Source organism: Panthera leo, chromosome B1 (assembly GCF_018350215.1).
Source record: "Panthera leo isolate Ple1 chromosome B1, P.leo_Ple1_pat1.1, whole genome shotgun sequence".
Lineage (NCBI taxonomy): Eukaryota > Metazoa > Chordata > Mammalia > Carnivora > Felidae > Panthera > Panthera leo.
The window spans coordinates 128,401,540-128,425,879 of NC_056682.1; the positions used below are offsets into that span (position 1 = coordinate 128,401,540).

General features: G+C 36.7%; 1 protein-coding gene across 2 annotated transcripts in view; it reads right to left on the bottom strand.

Annotated features, from left to right (window-relative positions):
* Positions 1-11,946, bottom strand: part of GRID2 (glutamate ionotropic receptor delta type subunit 2) — a 1,444,174-nt gene extending 1,432,228 nt beyond the window's left edge. For both annotated transcript variants that reach the window (XM_042935882.1, XM_042935881.1), the window contains exon 1: positions 11,800-11,946. In XM_042935882.1, the coding sequence (XP_042791816.1) occupies positions 11,800-11,887 (88 nt within the window). In that variant the 5' untranslated portion in view covers positions 11,888-11,946. The remainder of the gene's footprint in view (positions 1-11,799) is intronic.
* Between the last annotated feature and the right edge of the window lie 12,394 nt (positions 11,947-24,340).

Genomic DNA, 24,340 nt, shown 5'->3' on the forward strand with positions numbered 1-24,340 from the left:
CCTCCTCCTCTCCTTGACTTTAGAGCACAACTCCTGGGATCTACAGAAAACAAAAAGGAAAGAATAAGAGGAAAAAAGGAAAATGGAAGAAACTTTACCCTAGCATTTACTAGGTCATGCTTGTATTGACTTTGTAGTCTATAGGTATAATAAGGTAAATGATTAATGAGCAGAAAGCTGAGTTAAAGATAGTTCTATTATAAATAAAGACCTTCTATAAGTGGTCATCTCCATATCCCATTTATATTTTTATCTGAAATACATGTTTGTTTTATGACATTTTAAGGGCACCATAAAGACATTATTTATTGAATTACCACAATCTCCCATGCCATTGTAGAACACAGTCGTCCAATTCTGAGTCCTGAATTGCTGCTCTACTTCAGCTGCCTAATATTACAATATGATCTCAGAAGGCAGATATACTTAAAAGTTCTTAAAGGATGGTAAACAGGTCTTAGGTGAATATTTCTATCATCAACTGAGTACTTAAGACATACGTACTGAGTACCTAATAGCTGCTCAATAAGCATCTGTTGAATCGAAAAAAAAGTCACGTTATGGTTTTCATGTAACCTTATAAGTATACTCTCTGCAAATGGAAGATAATGATATAGATCATGATTTCTCAGCTCAAAAATAATGAATTATAAAAAATATCCAAAACCCATCATGACTACACCACCAAGAAACAAAAAAGTAATCCCTCTCAAGCCTGTGCTTACGTTGCCACCCACACTAATGATGTGTTAAATTTTTTTACATAATGTAGTTAAGAAGAAATTTACAATGGTTTTCACAAGAACCATTCCTCCTTTGGGCTATGTAAGAGTTGCTGGCATTTCTAAAAAAACAAATCCCCCAACTATTTTTCTGTCACTGACATTCATAGAAGCCACAAAGAAGAAATCAGATACTGAAGAATAAGATTATAATTACCAGTCCACTACCAACAACTTTCTTTGTTGTCAGATTGTGGAGATTATCCAAAGAAAGAATTAGTCTTCTAGATTTTAATTCAAATTAAGTTACATGCAACACAATACTAGTAATGACTCTCTTGTCCCACTTTAGCTCCAAAGATATTACCTGGCCTTTAGTTTTTAAGATAAGCCAATCTAAAATGTGCTGCTGGTGGGGCATGCCATTTTAATGATGTCAAGGTTAAGTATACTAAGCACCTTCACCAATTTTAGGTGGCCATTACAACTTAAGTTTGTACTCAAATCTGCTATAAACAATTCTCTCAAATGATTATATTTCACCACTCCAGGAAGTTATGAACTAGCAAGTTTAAAATAACTTTTGAGGTTACATATTTCATTAATTATGTTACTTGGATCCAACCATACACAGCTTCCCTTTTTTAATCAGTCATTGCTGTGCCCAAACCACAGGACTTCTATCTCCTCACTGTTCATGTATCCCATGTTTATACATCAGTTAATAGACATAACCAAGCAGAAACATTAGGTGACAATCATATTGTCTTGATAAGAAAAATGTTTTTATAAAGGAGCTAGAACTGGAAATGACAAAGAACACAGAAAAATACAATTCACCTGCTACTGGCATTCTTATTTTAGGACAAATATTCTTATTTTAGCTGAAAATCAGTGAAATATACATAACTTATGTGTGTGTATTAATAGGAGACTGTGAGAAACCTAAGGTTTATTTTCAGAAGGTTGAATTCTGAAGTTAGAAAATGTAGTACACTTCCTTTTCTCATTTTCACCTATGACTAAGGATCTGTTAGCTATAGTATAGTACAAATAGAAGTGAAAGTTCCATAAAAGGAAATATTTAAATGTGTCACTAAAATTTAATATCATATGAATCTCTTTCATCTGTTTAATTTCTATGAGACAATGATATGCATTTCTTATAAAATAACTATGTATTTTTAAATTGTTCCAAAATGATTTTTTAAGTAAATCAATGTATAGTAGAATTCACTTAGAGGAAACCCATAATCAATTCAAACGTATCTATTGTAAAAGAGGATTTAATAGTATTTTAATATCATTTATCATATAGATATATTATGTGTTCTTAAAATTAATACATTACTAACAGACTAAATGTTGATCTTATCTGTACTGGTATGCCAGTACTCCTCAAGGTATATAATTCACTCACAATTTCAGGTAAAAAAAATCGTATCTAAATTTTAGTCACCTAAAGAAGAAATAGTTTATTTTCCAAAAATATTGCCCAGATACTGAAGACAGAACTTGTTTTTGGCTGCTGAGTTTGTGAGTTTGTAAGAGGAGTGATGCTTCTAGGCACTAGGAAGCTAAATGAAGCAAAAATGCAGAACAACTAGTGGAGTCTGTTTGAGAGAGGACATCTAAGCTTCTTCCTCTAATTCCACTGCCACTCACCCAATATCACTTGATCCAAGATGACAAAACAAAATAAAAACCAACAACAAGGACAGCAAACAAAAATAAATAATAAATAAATAAAAATACGAGTTCTATTCAAACACTTGCTATCCAAACTCAAACATCAAATAGATTTGAATAAAGAAATACATTTTAATTTCAATCCTAAAACTGAAATTTTTCTTGTAATTAAAACTTTAAAAAATTACCATACCTATCCCAACTCCCACCTTTATTTAAAGACGAAGCCCACGTTTTCCCTCATATTCCCACCCCCACAGCTCCCTTGTTCTCCCTTACAGAAAAACTGAGAGTTCTTCAAGTCCCATTATCTTCAAATCCTCCCCAATCAGTATCTTGTCAATTCTAGTTGACTGAAAGCACTATTGTCAAAGTCATGTTTATCCTCAACAATTCCAAACCCAGAAGTCAAGTCATAATTTTAATCCACAGAATCTGACATAGTTTCTCATTTCCTGCTTCAAAAAGCTTCCTCACTTAGCTTCCATAACACCACACAGTCCTACGTTTTCTTTCCAACTCATAGGCCACTCATCTTTCTCTTTTCCTGGATCCTCTTCCTCTCCCTGACCTCTACATTTTAGAATGGCCTACAGCATAGTCTTGGAGTTCTCTCTACACAATTATTTCTTAAGTGAGATACCCCCTCCGATAGCTCTAAAGACCATGTCTAAAATGATGAATTCCAAATGTACAGCTCAAATCCCTAACTCCCTCCTAAATTTCAAACTCATGTAAATAAATGCCAACTGAATTAAATTTTGTAATTTGATGTCTAATAGGAATATCAAATTTAATAAATGCAAATTTTCATTTCTATCTAAACTTAGTAATTGTCTCATGTACCCAATTTCAGTTATCATATTTTTAGTAACACATTTCACCCACTTTTTCAAGTAAAATAGCCTCTTTACTCCCTCTAGATTTCTCTCAGCTAAGCAATCCACTAGAAAATCCTATTTCTTCTATTTTCAAAATATCCACAATATGACAATTATTCACCTACTCCAGCTACCAACTTAGCCCAATTCACTATCCTCAAACTAATTTTCATACTTGTACTCCAACCAGTCTACCCAGAGAAGATTTTCTTACTACGATATAAATCATTTCATATCACGTGTTTTGCCTCAATCCTCCAGTAGGCTCCCTAGATACCTGGAAGATCTAAATATCTTACTATAACCTATAAAGTCCCTACAAGATCCTTCTTAGTTGCCTCTCAGACCTATTCCTTCCACTTCCTGCTTTGCTCATTAATAAACTCCATACTTGTACCACATTGACTTTCAAGATGTTCCTTAAACAAATTAAGCAGATTCTTTACTGCCTAGTTTTATGGCCCCTACCTTTGCTGTGCCCTCTGCCTGAAATCCTTTTTCATCAGATATCCATATGGCTCACTTCCTTTCTTTGAGTCACGTCTTGGCTCCAATGATCACCTCCTTAGAAAGGACTTACCAAACTACCCTATGCAAAATAGCAACTGCCATTCCCTCATTTTTCTTCACACAATTTACCACTACTTGAAGTTCTAACATATAGTTTCTAGTTTATCTGGTTTTTGCCTCCCCCAAGAGAATCTAAATTCCTTAAATACAAAGACATAGCTTATTTATTCAGTATTCTAATTCCATGGCCTAAAAACAGTACTTCATAGAGAAGAGGTTCAGAATAAATGTTTGCTGAATGAAAGAACATTCTCCCAATTAGCACACATGCGTGTTGGTCATAATGCCTACCTTACCATGTACTTTTAGGAGTACTAACTTCTAGAAAGATAATGATTTTGACAATGACGTAAATGCCTTATTTAAGGTGACTGAGAAAAATCAGGTACTTAGGCCAATAAAATAACTTATTTTTAGAAGAGTACTTCGAATTATTTGGGGGTAAAGAAAAAAAGTATAAATATTGTTATTTAAAAAAAAATTTATATTTATTTATTTTTGGGAGACAGATAGACTACAAGCAGGGGAGGGGCAGAGAGAGACAGAGATACAGAATCTGAAGGAGGCTCCAGGCTGTCAGCACAGAGCCCAACGTGGGGCTTGAACCCACAAAGCGCGGGATGATGACCTGGGCTGAAGCGAGACACTTAACCAACTGAGCCACCCAGGCACCCCTAAAAATTGTTATTTTAATACAGGCAATTACTCAATCTTTTGTTTGAATGAAAATATTTGTTAGTAAGGAACTTGACTACAGAGTGATCTAAAATTTTTTAACACACACAGGCAGGCCTTTTGATACTAAGCTGCTTGTGCTTGCCTCTGGGCTTCCCTCTGTTCACTCAAAGAAGCTTTCAGTGGATGAAGCCAGCCCCAGCTTCACCCTATAACCACCTGGTGGATAACAATAGGTTAAAGCCAGAACACCTGGAGCAGGAATCCAAAATTATGAAGAACGCTGAAAAAACATTTGTTATTTCTTTTTTTTTTTTTTAATTTTTTTTTTTTAACGTTTATTTATTTTTGAGACAGAGAGAGACAGAGCATGAACGGGGGAGGGTCAGAGAGAGGGTGACACAGAATCTGAAATGGGCTCCAGGCTCTGAGCTGTTAGCACAGAGCCCGACGCGGGGCTCGAACTCACGGACCGCGAGATCGTGACCTGAGCCAAAGTCGGCCGCTTAACCGACTGAGCCACCCAGGCACCCCTGTTATTTCTTTAAACTCTACATTTTTTAGTGATACCAAGCATATGCTAATATTCCTGCTGTCCTTTGAGGTGGTAAATTATAAATGCTTTTGTAGTCTCTGCTGGTTCGAACATGACACTACTCATTCCTCCAGTCAGCCTTAAGAAGCACTAGCATTGTGTTGTGCTCTGAGTAGCACTGAATGAAACACCTTAAGATTTTGCCTCTTAAAATTCAGCAGCACTGAATGAAACACCTTAGTATCAACACTAGACAAAACAAGAACTCTAAAACAAAAAACTAACAAATCCAGTTCTCTCAATCTGATACTGGAGTTAACTAGAATATCTGATGAATAAATATATTATACATAATTCTTGTTCATATCAAAAAAAAATCATTTTAGGGGTTCTTAATTTGAATGATTAAGATTTTATGCTCCATTTATTTTCCCTCGTATTTTCTTCTTTTAAATTCACTCTGAACCTAGCTGTTAAGGACAGCTAATGTGAACCCTGGTTGACTAGTTCTCCCACTTCCTCAATATATGAATCTGTCATTTTAGTTCACATAATTTTAGAGCTTAAATGCTAAATCTTGTTTTAGCATTGATAAAAATGAAGACTGAAGAAAGTAATTTTCCAATTTTGCTCAATTAACTATTGATAAAATTAGTACTGAGTCCCAAACCTTTGACATTTTAATCCAGAACATTTTTAGTAAGTCTTAACATCCCCCCCCCATGTATTTCACATTCATCTGAAATGTGTCCATACCCAAATGCTAAAATTCACCAGTTTAAATGAAATGAATACACAAATGTCCACTTAATAGTCAACTCCAAAATTACTTTAGTATTTCCCTTATTCTTTAGATATCCATCTGATCACTTGATTTTATTCTAAGTTCCTCATAATACACTATTCCAACTAGTTTATTAATTAATATTTGCACAAGGCAAGGTCTAAAATAATATGACCTAATTGTTCATTCATTTAACATAGTACTGCATTCTCTATGTGATTTTGCCAATATTAAAACTAATTTATACAATTAAAGATGACCTAAGTTTCATTCTCCATTAGTCTTGTAGTGGGGTTGCTATAAGGAAGATTTTGCCTCTTAAAAAAAAAAAAAAAGAAAAACTAAATAAACAGAAAAATTAACAAGTGATCATAGACACTGGTTATAAAAATATAAATTACCACACAAACTCAATTGGACTGGTAATGGTGGTAATATTATGTGTAATATTATGTGGAAGAGACTGATACATTCCATAAAACTTAATAGTCACCAGGCCAAAATTACCTGAAAACATATATGATCATGCACAAAACACAATGGATGACGTTGTTTTAAAAATAAAATATCTATATTTGGTTTGTGTCTGTGTATATGTTTTTTTCATAGCTCTGTGTATGCATGTTTCGTGTTACAAACATCAATTGGTTTGGGACCCCAAAAGATCCATGAATAAGCAGAACCACCACAGTTGAGAAATTATTTAACAAACTCCATTCACTCATCTGTTTATACCAGTAGTAATAAGCACTATTGTATCCTTCTTGGTGTCTTAGATTTTTCACAGAGAATACATACTAGTTAAAGAATATATTTCTGTTATATCTTAAATTGGTGAAAAATTTACATGATTAGGTCAGGCGATCTAATTTATCTTGAAAACAGAGGGTGCTGATATGTCCTAGAACTAAATTCTTACAAGAATAAGAGACAGGAATAATATTTCCTACTCTGGTTTGAAAATAAAAACCACCTGTATCTTATAGCATCATAAACGTCTTTGAATGGCATTTTTTTCTGCAAATTAAAAAAAATATATATTTCATGTGATTTTCAAGTAGAACTACAAAGGAACAGCTCAGAATGCAGTGACACCTAATGGCAAAGCTATCTTTATAGGCCATAAATGTATTTTCTAATAAACATTATATTTGCAGTAAAACTGTGTAAGTATTGCTACTCACCAATATGCTGCCTATAATCTGAAATATCATGAAGATCCAAAAGCATAAAAGTATGCCAAATACTTTAATTTTTAATAATAAAATAACATATGCAAGTAAAAGAAGGAAAAAAAAAGCTTCCAGATTAGAAAGTCTGGTTTTAATGTTACAAAACCCTTTGAGATAAAATTACAATGTGATAAACTTAGCCTTAGAAATTAGAATTAAATACAATGCATCTTCCATTACTCCTAACAGTCTCAATTGGTTGCTACTGTTTAATAAGTCAAAAGTTATTCATCTTGATTTTTATTCATATTTGAATTAAAATTTATAGGAGATACTTATTGGGTGTACCCTTCACTTGGAGTAGAAAGCAAAGGTCCTTAGTGTAATGGCTTATTAGTCATGTCATAGTTGATACTGTTGATTAATAACATTGTCTAACTTAATGCACATCTGAATTATGTGTCAAATAACTGTATTAATGATACAGAAAAGAATAACAGTAAAGTATACCCTCATTTTAAATTCAGAAACTACTTGTTCACACATTCTAGAAATGTATACTATATGTTATCCATAACTTAGGGAGAAAACAACTACTGTAAATCATAAAGGGATAATTTAAATTTTGAGATATCTCTATACAGCCCAAAGAGCCCTTGGTGACTCCTGGGGGTTATTATACCCAATGCAAATTATGTAAAGAGGTTGAAAAAACAACATTTTGGTAGAAGACACAGTACATTTTCTGGAAATACGGTTACATTCCACATTTGATATAATAGTCCTCACTGCAGAAATCATGAAAACTGTTGCTTTAAATCTGCTATTATTTTTAATGTGGTGACATTTTATTCAGCCATCAGTTTTGTACTTTAATTTGAAGTTTCTTGTGATGAAATTATTTTGTGAATTGTCTTAGGCTTCTCAAACATATCAAAGTTAATGATTATGATATCAGAGGATAAAGTATCATTCACTTATAAGAAAAACATAAATAAATGGTTTGTTTCTATTCCCTGTTGGCATAAGGTATTTTACTATGACTGATAACAACAAAAACCTGTGAGTGATTTTGGTAACATACGACTAAGTACATTATTTGAGCGCATCCTTGTAGAGATATATAACTTAGGATAGCTCATTTCAATCAGTTCTGTGAGCACAGGAACCAGATAAAGAAATGAGCATACATTAAACTGTTAAAACATGAGATCCTCCATATTAGATTTGAAGCAAAACACAAACTGTGCAGTTGACTGGAAATGCCACCTAATCCCTGCTTAATTAAAGCAGTGCTCTACACTCCTGTTGTGTTTAGGGAGTAAAGAGTGTGGAACGACTGATGTATGAAGAAAATAGCAGTCAGCGTGGCTAATCTCAAAGACTTTCGAGCTTTCTAGCTACATAAATCAGAGCGACTTTTGAATAGCCTCATAAAACACAGTATCATTGCCATTCCACTCACGATTTTTTGGTTCTTCCTACAGCATGCAGATCATTAGGAAACTTCTAAGCAATCAAGTAATGTGGGTCTGATGAAATTACTCAATCAATGCACAGGCTCAAAGCAAAAGCATAATTCAAAATTGCAGTTTTTATATGTCAAAAGACCTTTCTTTTGGGGGGGGCAAAGAATATCACAATTGAGGTGATTCATTTCTAAATACTGCATGTGAATGTGCTTTACACAAATGTATGTAATTATCAAATTATCTTTAAAATGTACTTTAACAGAAACTCAAAGTAATTATGTATGATATTAGTGCATTTTCTACTGAAAAAAACACACTGCCAGTTCAACCACTGGAATTTAAACATTATGATATATTTCATCATTGTAGTGAACTAATGAGTTTAATAAAACATATTAGAGTTTAAAATACGTAATCAACTTTTAAAAACTACCTGCATGAAATGAAAACAAGCAGAAAGAAAGAAGAAGAGAGTTTTCATACATAGAATTCTGTTCAATACCAAAAGGATTCAATATTTGAAGAACCTATTAGAACAGTGTCTTTTTTTTTTTTTTTTAATCTTTCCAGCTTGCCTGGACTATATACTGCAGCTGCTTTCTACTTGAACACACCACACGAGGCCAGGAAAACCTCTCATTTCTGCATATCTCCTTATAACTTGAGAGTTGAAATATTCACCTTCCCTTTAGTTTCATCACTTTCATCCCTTAAATCCTAAAATAATAAATTGCTATAAGCATATTTCTCCCATTAAACATTTAAATGAAGGCAATCACCTCCTAAAGATAATTAATTCTCTTTTCCAATCAACCAGGTAAACTGAGCCAATGAATATTAACTGATGGTTTAAAACTTTAATAGGGACATTCAGTTTTGAATTTATTACACTTTGGCTGGGATGGGGGTTGAAGTGGGAGATGCTTTTAACCTCTAACATGCACACAAATTATTCTTGGTCATTTTTTTAAATTTGGGAAATAACATTTATCAGTATTATAAAAGATATTTGAAACAATTATCAGTTTGCTAGCTTCATGGCAATACTAGGTAGCCTATAAAAGAAGCGAATCCTCTTGCCTAATGTACTAATTGCATTCAAGTCAAATTATCTGATAAGTATTCCTTTTAGTAGGATATACAGAGTTCATGCATACAACCAGCTTTCCAAGGAAATCTGTAATTTGTACACAGTTACCTTTTTTTTTGGGGGGGGGGGCAGGTTATAAACAAGCCATGTCACATTGACAGACAACAGAATGCCAAGGAAAAAATACAACAGTTGTGTTCTATTTAGAAACAAATGATCAGACTGTATTGCAAAATATATTCATCTGGTAAAAGACAGCAAGGGCTGTAGGTGTTTGCAAATAACATATTTATCCTGTAATCCACAGAATAAGCAATAAAATAAGCATTTATCCACAAGACCTCTCTCCTGAGCGATGTGGAGCATAAGACAGAAACCTCGAATCATAAAATGAATGTAAAGGTACCGTGGTAATATATATCTGCATCCTGCTCCACTCATTTACAGTTGCACATAAATGTATGTCATTTAAGAGGAGCACAGTTCATTTCTGAATTGTCAGAACATTACTGAACCCCTCAATAAGACGGTAATTTCTCCCTGAAAAGTTCTGAACCCACGGGTCCTGTTAGCCCCCGGGCAAAACGTGATCTAGCAGTCAAGCTATCTAGTGCTTTATTTACTTAATGCATAAGCGGCAGGTATTGTGAATCCTGACCTCATTACCCCTTGCACAGAGACCTATATGTTTCTACCGATATAAATGACAGAGAATGGCAGACATGTTTACAGACACAGCCTCTGAGACCAAGAGAGGGAGTCCCCTGGAGCTGAGGGGCTGGCTGCTGTGGAGGCATACACCAGACAGAAGCCCTTCGCCTGGGCAGGCACCACAGCCACCTGAAGCAGACTCCCCTTCCAGGACTCTGTGTGTGTGTGTGTGTGTGCGCGCGTGTGAGTGTTGAGCAGGGGAGGGGAGCAGGGGGACGAAAAGGGGAGACGCTGCGACCCATCTGTCGCTTCAATTTGAAGAACATAAAGCCGTGTGGACAGATAAAAGTCCTGTGCCCAGAAAAATTCCCCAAGAGGGGTCTCTCTTCTTCCCAGTAAATGAACCTCGCTGGCCCGCGGACGCGAATTTCCGAAAAGGAAATCGTCGCATTAACGCAGAAAAGGCTGCCGGAGCCCGACTCCACTCTGCTCGCACGGATTAGCAAGTGAGAAGAGTTGGAGCCTGAAGCCGCGAGCGCTGTGCATGATAATGACGCGCGGCCCCCGCCCGCCCCCGCCCGCGCCCGCCGCGGCCAGTCCCGGCCCGTCTGGTTGCCAATAGGTGGGGCCACGAGCCTCTCCGAGCCGGCTCGGCGTTCTCCTTGGAGTCTGGACGCCCGGCCGTAGCCCAAACGCCTTTGCTCTCGGCCTTGCGCGGCAACTCGGAGTTGACCGCGAGACGAGCGAGGCAGGTGCCCGCAAGGCAGCCCACGAGGGCGGCCCGCGCGCCCCGCGCTGCTCGTGCGCCCCGAGGCGGTCTCGCCGCCTCGCCAGGCCGGGGGAGTGTGCGCGAAGCAGCTAGGCGCGCGGCTCCCCGTCCTCGGCCACACCGCCGCCGGCCCCTCCCGCCACCGTCGCGGCGACTCTGCGCGTGTACCGCAAAGCCAAGAGGACGGGAAGAGGAAAAGGAGGCTGGGGGCGCAGCCGGCACCCCGTCCCCATCGCACAACGCTGCGGCTAACGCGGCCCGCTCACGTTGCAAAACCACCTGTTCGATCCGAAGGGAGCTCCCCCCACCCTCACCCCAGTTTTCGCCTCACAGGTGACACCTCTTCTTTCCCCTAAAGATACATATATATATATATATATATATATATATATATATATATTTTTTTTTTTTTTTTTAAATGGAGCAAATGTACATCCGGGAAAGAATATGGAAGGTAGAGTCGATTAAACTTCCTTTCTCCACACACTTGGAACACCCCCCACCCCGCACTTCCCGACACACACGCACAACTGAGGTAAACTCGAGACCCCCACGCATCCAGCACCGCACTTCCACGATTCACCGTGAAACAACGGCCCAAGTCAAGGTCCGAACAGCCATATCCTGCCAGAAAACTGAACAAGTGTGAGGGAAGGTTAGCGGGAAGGGGCAATAAACCGAAGCCAGCGCCAGTAAGCCACGCGTAAGGGCGGAGAGGGGGAGGCAAAGGGAAACATTTGCTAACCCCAACGTTAAAAGTACCCACAGGCAACACCTGCCCTTTCTTACCGATGTGAATGATTGAATCCGCATTCGCCGAGTCCCAGGTTCGAGACCACCAGGCGGACAAAACCAAGAGCAAGGGGAAAACTTCCATCTCCTCCTATGCTGAATCGCTTTCAGGATGGATTTTCTTTCAATCTATTTTTTAAACCAGTCCGGAGAGTTTGAGGTCACGACAGAGTTTAGCGCAGCTTTTTTTTTTTTTTTTTCCTAAATTCCTATGCCAGAGCAAAGCCTTTAATCGTCGCTGATGAAGGCAGAGCGAATAAGAGAAAGAGCCCAGCCTGAGGAAACCTCCTTCGCAAAGCCGTGTCACTTGGAGGGGAATTTTGGCATCGCCAGAGTTGTTTGCAGTTTGGCTTTTAAAAAATGTATCCAGCCTCGGCTGCTCTCGGGCAGGGGGAGAGGCTGGAGCTCAGACCATCCCCATCGCGGCGCCGGGGCCGCGGGTCTCCAGTCCCAGCTCCGCCGCAACTTCCAACAGACCCCCCCCCCGCCCCCACCTACGCCGGATGTTCCCCTCCCCCCTCCCCCAATCAAAAAAAAAAAAAAAAAGCGCGCCCCCCCCGCCCCCGCCCCAACGGCCCGCAGAGAATCTCTGGTCTTCGTTGCCAAAATAAAATGTAAGTGGAAAGGAAAGATTAGGAGATTCCAAGCGGAGCAGCCAGATTCCAACGGGGAAGGGGAAAAAAGCCCTCTCCAAGAGGGGTAGTAAAAGTGAACTTCAAGGTAATGCAGATAGTAATGCAGAGAAAATTCCTTTTCTGCGCGAGGCGGGGAGCAGAGCTCGGTGAGGCGGGCCCGGGGAGCCGTTCGCTCGGGCGCGGTGGCGGGGGAGTTGCGCCGGGCGCGAGCAGCGGGGCCGGGCCGGCGGAGGGAAGCCTGCAGGCTGCAGGATGCTTTTGGAGCGGTTCGCCCGGCGGGATGCAGAAAGCGAGCAAGGAGCGAGCCTGGCAGCTTCAGCACTAGCCCCACGTTGCCTAGAAATGGATCACCTAGGAGAACGAGCGAGCCCGCGAGAGAGCGGTGCTGTCAGGCGGAGAGAGGGGGAATCGAGAGAGGAAGAGCTTCTCTCTAATAACCACCTCCTCCCCCTATCTGCAATACAAGGGAGAAACAAAATAGTGCTCTCATTTCCCTTGGAATCTTCAACTGGGACTGAGAAAAAGGCAGGACTCCAAGAGGAAAAACGTTGAAGCTCTTTTGTTTTTTTCTTTTTTTTTCTTTTTCTTTTTTTTTTTTTTTTTTTTTTTTTTTTTTTTACGAGGTTAAAGACAACCTGAAAAAGCCACCCCACTTATTTAACCTTGCTGTTGCTATTCTCCAACAGGTACCAGACTTTTTCTAGTCTTTGCCTGGAATTAGTCACATCGGCTAAAAACAAATTAGGGACACCTGGTCACTAAGGGAAAGGAGACCTAGAAAGCCTTTAATGAGATTTCAATTATAAAGTTATAAAAAGGAGAGGACGTGCTAATTATTTTTTATACAGTGATTTTCCCCCTCTCTCTCCAGAGTATTTTTAAGCAATCAGGATAGAGAAAGGATAAAAAAGAACTTGAAATAAAAAATATAATAATTAAAATACATGCTTCAGTGAAACATTTGATCCAAATATTACATTGAGTAGCTCTGACAACGGACCTATGTATATAAATTCAGAATGAGGAAGTTGGTTGCTTCTCCATGAAAAGAGCTGAAAAAGTACTGAATGACAGCCTCCCAGTCCCAGAATGAAAGAATTTTCTGCATGCTTATTCCTTGAAATAAAATCCTGACAAGTGACTTCCTTTCTTGTAATGATTATCTTATATCCAGTCAGACGTCACTGTAGACTGGAGGTTGGTTGATGCAAACAAATAACTGCTTGAGGCCAGATATTAACAGGCCTGATACTATTTCCATTATAATTGCAATCCTTTGGAAATGTTGCTCTTTGGGATGTGTGGATGTCCAACTCCTTAAAGTCTTTCAGAGCCCTCTCTTACCTGCATATTTGGCAAACCTCTTTTCTTCTTTCTTTCTTTCATTTATTTTGAGAGAGAGGAGAGCATGACTGGGGATGGGGCAATGAGCAGAGAGAGGGAGACACTGAGCCACCCAGACGCCCAAACCTCTTTTGAGACTTTCCAGCCTGGTGAATTGGCCTAGTATTTCTCCAAACACAATTGTACGTTCTCACCTCTCCAAAATGCCTTCTTGCATTCATCTTGTGTACTTTTTCCCTGAGCATTCAAGAAAATGTGCTGCCATATCGTTACTTAGGTCAGTAATTCTGTCGGAAGATATTTATTCATCCTCTCAACCACGCTCCTCTCCTACTTCAAGGCTTAGTTCAAATTTTGCCCATGAAGTCATGTCCAGTCCTTTAATATGGAATAAATCCATCCTTCTCATAGCACACTCTATCTTTATATGAGTCAATGCCCTGAGAGTAGGGATCATAGCTTATTCATGTTTTATTCACTGCAGCATTTTACATAGAGCCCCTTTGTTGACTTGGATGTCATCACTTCCCTCTGAATCTGGTACAAATCAGTGCTTCCAAGAAGCCATCACTGATTAATTTGTCTCAATTTTGATCATTCCTTTAACTTCATTTTTCCTATTAGTACACATGTTCTCAACATTGATTGTGTTAATATTATTGATATCATTTTCCTTTTTAAAGGTTCTGTTGTGATTTCACAGATCATAGTTATTTGTTACAGATAATGAAGTTTTTGAACAAATGGACGTATCTCTCCATAGCTTGCTATTATATTATTCTCAAGGGTATTTAAAAATTGATGAGTCACTATGTGCTCTATGAAGAAAAAAAATTGTGAAATAACAATTAACATGGAAAGGACAGAATAGTATCTTAGAATAAAAGAACAAGGAGGAACTTCAAAACATTAACTGACTCAGTCCTGTAATAAATGTCATTCCTGGAGATAACTAAATACAGTCAATTCATATTATCTTCTGTCTTGGAAATCCATTCTAGGGTATCATGAGCCAAACATTGTCATTATTCCCAAATCCTCCCATTTATTGGTTTTTAAAGGCAACTTTACTTTGGAATAACCTGGAAAGCTTTTCAAAAAGGTACTTCAGGCTAATTTAATCAGAATCTCTGGGGTTTGGGGCCTGACCAATACGTTTTAAATCCTCTGACTAGGACTCTAATAGGTAGCCATACTTCAGCACTATTACAGTACTCAAACATTTCAGAGTCTGAGTGATGCATCACAAGAACCATAAAGTCATCAAAATGCCCATTCCTGACATTCAGAAGAGATAATAGTACCATGAGATGCAGCTTTCCAAAAGTAACACAAAGTTAATGCAGAGTTTAAGCATAGCAGTGGCTTACCGATTTTAAATTTAAGAATATCAATCAATTTTTTGACTGTCGATATAATTTCTGTATGCAATGAGTCCTAAAGTGGTTTTTGTATGAAATATGAGTTTGAAGACATTTTTTTAATTACATGTTAACCATATTTCCTACTATTTTAGAAAATTTCATATTGTGATATAATTAGAGGTATACAAAATTAGTTTACTTAGTTAGCTGGATACAAAGTCCTTTATTGTGTAAGTTAGATGTTACATTCAAGAGGGGGAAAAATAAGAAATTCAGGACTTGCAATTCCATTTGGGCTTTTTTATGAAGACTATTAGTCTAATTAAAGCTACTTGGCTTTAATTCAAGTATTGTCATATAGAAATGGCTTGTTGCATGGAAATTCAAAACTTTGTGACATTCTAGTATATTTGAAAAAAACAGGTTCCATTCACTAAAGTTTTCACCAGTAATTAATTTTGGAATAAAAATGTAAGGGAACCATGAGTCACATATTTATTCTTCCTATGTGGACACAATTCAATTGAGGCATTAGTTGTGTTATGAACATCAATACAGTAATCCCCCCTTATCCACAGTTTCACTTTCCACAGTCTCAGTTACCCACAGTCAGCCATGATCTGGAAGCAGATGATTGTCCTTTTGTAGCATCAGAAGATCAATAGCAGCCTAACACTACACCACAGTGTTTGTACCATTCACATCGCCTCCTGTTACCACATAGGCATTTTATCATATTATGTCATCATTAGAAAAAGGGTGAGAACAGCATAAAAAGAGAGAGAGAGAGAGAGAGGGACCACATTCATATACCATCTATTACAGTATATTGTTATAATTGTTCTATTTTATTATTAGTTATTGTTGTTAATCTGTCACTGTGCCTAATGTAACAACTAAGCTTTATTGTAGGTATATGATAGCAATAAACCTAGTATATATAGGGTTCAGTACTAGCCATGGTTTTTGGTATCCACGGTGGGTTTTCGAATATATCCCCTTTGGAAAAGGGGAGACAACTATAATTTCAAGAACTGGTAGCTAATCTGAGCAGCTTTAAGACGTAAGGAATAGTGATTATTTTTTTATGGAAGAACAGATTTTGGATTTGGGGAGAAATATTAATTTTCATTTTTGGAGGGGATATGCAGGCTCCTTTAATCACCTGCAATGTACTGTGTATAAAGAGGAAAACATAATGGAAATCTTTGCAATATATAATTCCTTCATTTTCACTTTAAACAAGTACTAAGAATACCAATGTCTAAAGTTTAAAAATCAGCTGCTCACTCCATGTTACAACGGCAGTTGCAACTTACATTAGTCAATTTTAAAGAACCTCAATAATATTCAATGACTCAAGAGATTTGCTATAAAACTAAATTTATGGAACAGCTTATGTGAAAATTAGAGAGAAAAGTTAGCTTTGAAAAGAACGTCATAGAAAAAGTAGAATGTAATGCATTTTGATCATTTTTTCTAATTTGCTACAATTGTATCATTAGTATTACAAATGATTAGTCACACAAGTGATTCTAAGTATATTACAACTTTAATTAACATGAATATGAAAGGAAAACTATGAGAGAGCAGTGACTGACCACCTGCATATAAAGGCAATAACAAATTATGGCTGTTTTATAATTAAGATGTTCATTTGCAGAAGTAAAAACCAACTTCTTTTTGTTTGAGGGGCTGAAAAGGCAAGTTTTATGCTAAGCATGTCAAAGTTCAGAGCTCAATGTGACTTTAGGGCCTCTCTTATTCAATGCCTGGTTTGGTTTTCTAGAAGAGAATGGGAAATTGAATCACAGAAGTTGTAATGACATTTGTTGAAAGGCTTGAACTTAGAAAACACATTTTTTGACTTTTAAATATGCTTCAAGAAAATCATTAAATCACACATTTCTACATAACATATTCATATTGGGTATACCACGTCCTTTTGGGAGGGGCAACCTTGCAGTGACCCACCACTTTCTACTCTGTCAAATTATGTTATCTGTGTCACTGGTGCAAATCTTATCCTTGATAACAGGTGATATTTCCTTCCTTCCTTCCTTCCACCCTCCTTCCTTCCTTCCTTCCTTCCTTCTTTTCTTCTACATTAAACTCTTAATCCATTCCTCCATTTCAATACTTTCCCTAAATCTGTAAGGCTGCCCTGTCAGAGCAATGTCATGTTTTCTTCTTACTCAATTAGATATACATTCCAACCAAAATTTGCAACTAGATTGATTGATAAGGAGTTTTTTTGTTAATATTAGAACTTTACCAAACTTACCTATTATTAACATTAATTCAAGTCAAAACTTTGAATTTCAAAGCTTTTTCCACTATCCATACGTTACCCATGATATTGAACTTTTTAAGTTTTATTTTAATTCCAGTATAGTTAACATACAATGTTATATTAGTTTCATGTGTACAATATAGTGATTCAACAATTCTATACATTACTGAGTGCTCATAATGACAAATGTACTCTTTAATCCCAATCACCTATTTCACTCTGAATTTTTAGGAGCAAAGATTAGTTATATATATCAGGACATCTCTTTTAGTTTAGATTTCTTATCTCTTCTTTCTGGATGTTGATATGGAATTTTAGGTAGAATGTTAATTAAAATCAAACAAGTGGTGGACAGAGGCCAAATGATAACTTACAGCCCAACAGGGGCACTTTATTTTGAGATTGGCCCCTCACTACATTATATCCTGTCCCCACAAGATGGCAGCCATGCTTGATGTAGATTTAATCAGCTTACTTTTGGAATGTTTCAAGACTTAACAGTTTACCAGAGTATTATTAGCCCATATTGGTCAAATGACAATGACTATGAACTTGATGTTTTAAGTAATTTTTTAGGTAACTTGATTTTCTGAATTTTTATTTCTTCTAAAACTTATACATAGGAATAATAAATATCTATTATTCTGTTTTTATAATATCTGCTTTCTTGGCATCTTAACTGATTTCATCAGTTATTTAGGAGTTAAATATCAATAGAACAACCTTTAGTAATATGCCACTCAATCCGATGTTAATGAGTAATTAGAACATGGCGATATTATTATGCGACTCAAATTTTGGATGTAAATATTAAGGTTTCTAAAATGAGGTTAATTTAACTATTTTCTTTTCCTAAAGGGAAAAAAAAAATATTTTATATATCTTGAGTTAAGGAATTGCACTGGCCATGGAATGTAGAAATTGTCTACTAAATTATGATCGATTATTCTGGTGTGGCATATCAGTTCAGGCAAATGTCTAACAAATAGGTCAAAAGCACAAAGAAATGCATGATGCAAACTACAGTGAATATCAATTATCATTTGACCTTTAAAAATAAGATTTTATTATCTTACCATGGTTAACCATTTAATTCTGAAATTAACTGTTTCTTTTGCAACATATTTCTCTAGGCACATAAGTAACAAAGATACAAAATATGTGTGTGTGAGTGTGTTTGCGCGAGCGCGCGCGCACGTGCATGCATGCGCACCCAATGTGCTGCAATATAAACTATACATTTTAGTTGAAAATATTTTTTTTGTAGCAGCAGATATCATGAGGAAAAACTAAAAGGAGAAACAAAAGTTTGGTTAATATTCAATCATCTACACACACACACAGAGACACACACACATTGACTTTAGAGTTTTCAAAGTAGTAATAAAACTCTATAAACATTTAAGTTCATTAATTTCATTGATCAGTATAGATCCAAATATAATAAATTCCTTATTCCTCATTGGTCTTGCAAATTAGTGGTGAACTTAAGTTTAAATAATTATTAATAAATGAATTAACTAGTGCATGAATGAAAGGATAAAACGGAAAAAAAAAATAAATATTATAGAATATTACTCATGTAGTATAAGACAATAACATCTTGACCCAGTCCAAAATAAGTGGATTATTACTAAGGTATCAAAGTGGTTTGTTCATAATATTATTTCACCCATTTAGTCAGTCTCTTTGCTTACAATTCAGATAGGAGTTATCTGACATACAAAAGATGGAAGGTGTTTTGGAAAGAGTCCTTTGGAAGATGATAATAAAAATTGTCTCAGAAACAGAAGCCCAAATATGAATCTCTGTCCAAATTTAACTTGACTTATTTGCAGTATAGTTTATATGACTAAAAAGAATTCAGGGAGAGGAAAAAAAACTAAAGCTTATATTAGATCTCATAGAATGTATCTAAAATTGGCTAATGTAAAATTAATCACACTGTAAACACTTCGTTTCCTACCTTTCTTTACACTTTGCTGCTTTGTCACATTTAAAAAAATCCATCAAGACCAAGTTGAACCCAGAAATACTAGACACAACAACCTCTAAGTTGTAAAAATGAGACAATATTAAAAAGTTTTAAGATTCCTATGCTGCCTTAGAAATACCTAAACCAGCACTTCTTTCATTGTGCTCTGTGGAACACTTTGTTTTGTTCTGTTAAGAAAAAAAAGCTGTATTAGTGGCCACATCAGATTGCAAAATGCTAGATAGACTTTTCTTCTGTAAGAGATCCATAGCATACATTCATGTATTAAAAACATGGAGAAGTCCTTTAGGAAACAAATTATTAATCTGCGTTCAACCCCAAATATTCCAAATGTATATAACCATCAATTTCCCTTTTTATATACAGAAAGAGCAATGTTTGTTACACTGTTGCAATCCATTTTTTGTTTTCCAAGTAATTTTTTGACCTTTTTTCCCCTCTTCTACTTGCAGATGTTTATATTAGCCAGATTGCAAATCAGTAGGTTGGTGTGTCATATCTGGGGAGAGATTCTACTTTGTGCCGTAATAGGAATTTCCTATATCTCTTTTGAACTTCTATGATGAAGGAAAATATATCGCTGAGCAGTAAACATGTTTTCTTTTTTAAATGCTTTGTAGATTTCCATTTCTGCTTAGGATGTAGAAAGCTAAAGAAGAACATTACTCTGATCCTGACAATAAGAAAATACTGTATTTTCTATAAAAATAAAACTTCCCTTGACCCATTAGAGATGTGAGGTAGTGAGACAATAAAGTAATCTAAGTTCCAAGGAGTGGCAAACACCTCTAATATGAAACAGGATATAAAACTCCTTCACTTTCACAGAGCACAGAGAAAGAATTGGCTGCCATAGTAGCAAGTAAGAAGAAATCAGCAAAAATTTTAATGAACTAAAGGTTGAATGTGGGATAGCGTAAGAGTTTAGAATAACTCAGAGTAGCAGACACAAGAGGCATTTACATTCACTCAAGCTCTTTTCTATGCATCTGCACAGGGTGCTCATGGGAAAGAACAAGGGCAGAACAGGACACCAGATAAACCTTGTAACTGCTACAAGCATGGTGGTGTGGAACAACCTCAAAATGTAGCCCACTCTCCTGGATCTTTCTCATTAGGACGAAAAAAAGCTTTAAGCTGCTTTAAGTTACAAGAAAGTCTGTTGTAACTAGGGACCACATACAGATTCAATACTTGTATAGAGGCAGAATTCATCAGCTTTTGGGGCAATGCCAATAAACTCTTTCTTGACACAGGAACCAAGAAAAGATAACTGCTTCTGGGAGAGTGATGAATCAAGATTGTCTGCCCCTGTGAGAGGGACAAAAGAAACTTTATCGGTCACAATCCTGTGCCTATATAAAGCAGAGATGTCCTATTGCTGGGAGTAAGTAGGGGATAAAGTATCTCTCCCATTTAAGAACTTCCAGCTATAAGTCTGACTATGGCTTTCATTGGGATAAGAAGGTCAAGAATAATAACAATGCCCCCTTCCTGATGCTCACGCACGTAGGTATTGCCTAAGATCGATCTTACATCAGAAGAAGCAAAAAATCACTTCCTGCCCCTACCAGGAGCCTAGCATTAAGTAATAAGTAATTGAAGGCTAGCACTATTAGAGAGGGAAAAGTGTGGAGAGAGACTCACAATTTGACAGGTGTGCAAGAGATTGCAAAAACTGAGAATAAAGCAGAAAAACTGAGAAAACCTTCTAACACCACAAATTTACCCTAATCACATAGCTCAGACAGTGAGAATTCCTAAAGGAATTCAAAGGGCAATATATCAACAACAAAATCCAAACCCAACTTAATTACTCACTACCATTGTAACAGAAAAGTTTTATTCATTTCCAGCTATAAATACTCTTCACCTCAGTCTTTACTGTTCTTCAATTGACAATATTCAGTATTCATTCAAAAAGTGTGAGACAAACCAGGAGAAAAAAAAGCTATCGTCCAGAGACAAAACAGTAACAAAAGCAGACTGAACAATTATACAAATGTTGAAACTATCAGTAAGAGGCTTTATAATTATAACTTTGATTTAATGTGTTAAAGGGTATAGTGGTAAAGGTAAATAACACACACGGAACAGATGAGGAATTTCAACAGAAAGATGGAAATTATTAAAATGACTCAAATAAAATTGCCTGCATTCCCCCCCCAAAACCCACGATACCTAAGATGAAGAATTATTATGATGGTCTTAACATATCTGAGGAAGAAATTTGTGAACTTAAAAATAGGTTGATATAAACTATTCTAAAGGAAACATAAGAAGAAAAAAGAACAAAAAGAAAAAGAACTGAGAGAGTATCCAGGAGCTGTGAGACAATATCAAATGGTCTAACATGTGTGTGATTTGATTTATAGCAGGAAATAAAGAGAAAGGGGAAGAAGAAATACTAGAAAAGATCATAAAGTGAAATTTTCAGAAAAAATGAAAGACAATAAATCAAAGATTAAAGAATCTCAGAGAATTCCAAGCAGGTTATTTAAAAAAGTGAAAAACACAAACAAATGAAAAGTACCTAAACACATCATAAACTCCTAAAAAAATAAAAATAAATAAATAAAGATCCAATCTTGAAAGCAACCAGAGAAAAAAGGAAACAGAGTAAAAACTAACAGAATAAAGCTTTTCGAAAGCTTACTCAAGTATCAGGTAATCTCCATAGTTTATATCTGTTACAGAAATTGAATAATTCAACCAACCCACGAAGAAACCCCCAGGAATAGATGATGAATTATACCAGAGATTTAAGAAATAAGACCAAATCATCACAAATCTTCTAGGATACAGAAGAGGAGGAAACATTTCCTAGGATGTCCTTTAGTAGTGACTGGATTAACTATGGTACATCCAGGCATTGGAATATTACGTAGTACTTAAAAAAAAAAAAATGAGCCATCAAGTCATGAAAAGACATGGAAAAAACTTAAATGTGTATTGCTAAGTGAAAGAAGCCAACCTGAGAAAGCTACATACTGTATGATCCCAACTGTATGACATTCTAAAAAAGAGGAAACTATGGAAACAACAAAGTATCAGTGGTTGCTAGGGCTTAGATGGGAGAGACAGATGAAAAGCCCAGAGGACTTTTACTGGTCTGTATGACACTATAATGGCTGATAAATGCCACTATACATTTGGCAAACCCATAGAAAATATGACAAGAAGAGTGAATCCTAACATAAACTATGTACTTTAGGTGATTATGATGTGTCATTGTAGTTCACATTTTGTCACAAACATACCATTGTGGTATGGGTATTGACAATGGGGGAGGCTGTGTATGTGTGGGGTAGAGAGTATAAGGGAATTCTCTGTACTTTCTACTCAGTTTTGCGATAAGCCCAAAACTGTCCTAAAAAATAAAATCTCATAATAAAAAAGTGGTCAAAATATTTAAAGAGACACTTTACTAGAGAGGTGAAAGGCAAATTAGCAATGAAAAAGTGTTCCATATTATTACTTATTAAGGAAATGTAAATTAAAACAATAATTAGATACTTTCATATACCTATGAGAAAGGCTCAAATTTTTAAAAAGAGGAGGATGGCAAAGAAAGTGCTGGCAAGGATGTGGAGTAAATGGAAATGCCATACATAGCTGGTAGGAAAGCAGAGTGGTATGGTCCCTTTGCAAGAAGTTTCTCATTAAGTAAAACATACAATTTCCACTAGACACAGCATTCTCACTATGTAGTTATCCAAGAGAAATAAAAGCACATGTCCAAAATTAGACCTGTATATGAATATTTACAGCTACTTTACATGTAATTGGTCAAAACTGGGAACAATCCAAAGATTCTCAAACCAGTGAATAGATAAATTGTTGCATATCCATAAAATAAAAGGGAACAAACTCCTGATACATGCAATAGTATAGATTAATCTCAAAAGCCTACGTGGAGAGAAAAACGAGACACAGGAGGCAATATATATTGTACGATATATATACATTCAGGGAAAGCCTGAACCATAAAGCCAGAAATCAGATCAGTAGTTTCCAGAGACTGGGAATGATAGGAGATTATCTACAGAGAGGCATTAAGGAACCTTTTGAGAGTGATAGAAATGTCCTTTCTTTCTTTTTTTTAAATTTTTTAAAATATTTTATTTATTTTTGACAGAAAGACAGACAGACAGAGTGTGAGTGGGGGAAGGGCAGAGAGGGAGACACAGAATCTGAAGCAGGCTCCAGGCTCCAAGCTGACAGCACAGAGCCAGACGCAGGGCTTGAACTCACAAACTGTGAGATCATGACCTGAACCGAATTCGGATGCTTAACCAACTGAGCCACCCAGGTGCCCCAGAAACGTTCCTTTTTAATGGCGTATAAATGTTCTGGTACTAATTCCAGTGAGGGGAGGGGTCCCCCATACCAAGGAGCAATTCTCAGGACACCTGCTGGGAATCTTACACTACAACTCAGTTCTGATACTACCTACTTGGAGATAACATTGGATTCCTCAGGTTAAGGGCTCAGTCCCACAAGACTGCCCTCCAAACAACTGTTCATACGCTTCAGCTGCAACTCACCAGCCTAGGTTGATGCCTGTGCTTCTGACCAACTGGTTATAGATCAGAAAGTCCCAAGACTACTTTCTCAGGTTTGATTAATTTGCCAGAGTAGCTCACAGAACTCAGAGAAACATTCCACTTACTAGATTACTGGCTTATTACAATAAGATATAACATAATAGCAGCCAGATGGAAAAGACGGGTAGGGCAAAGTACAGAGAAAAGTCTAGGAACTTCCATCCACTCTCTCCAAATCTTCATGTGTTCACCAGCCTGGAAATTCTCTGAACCCTATCCTTTTAGGTTTTTACGGAAGATTCATTACAGGGTCATGATTAATTAAATCATTGGCCTTTGGTGACTGATTCAACCTCCGG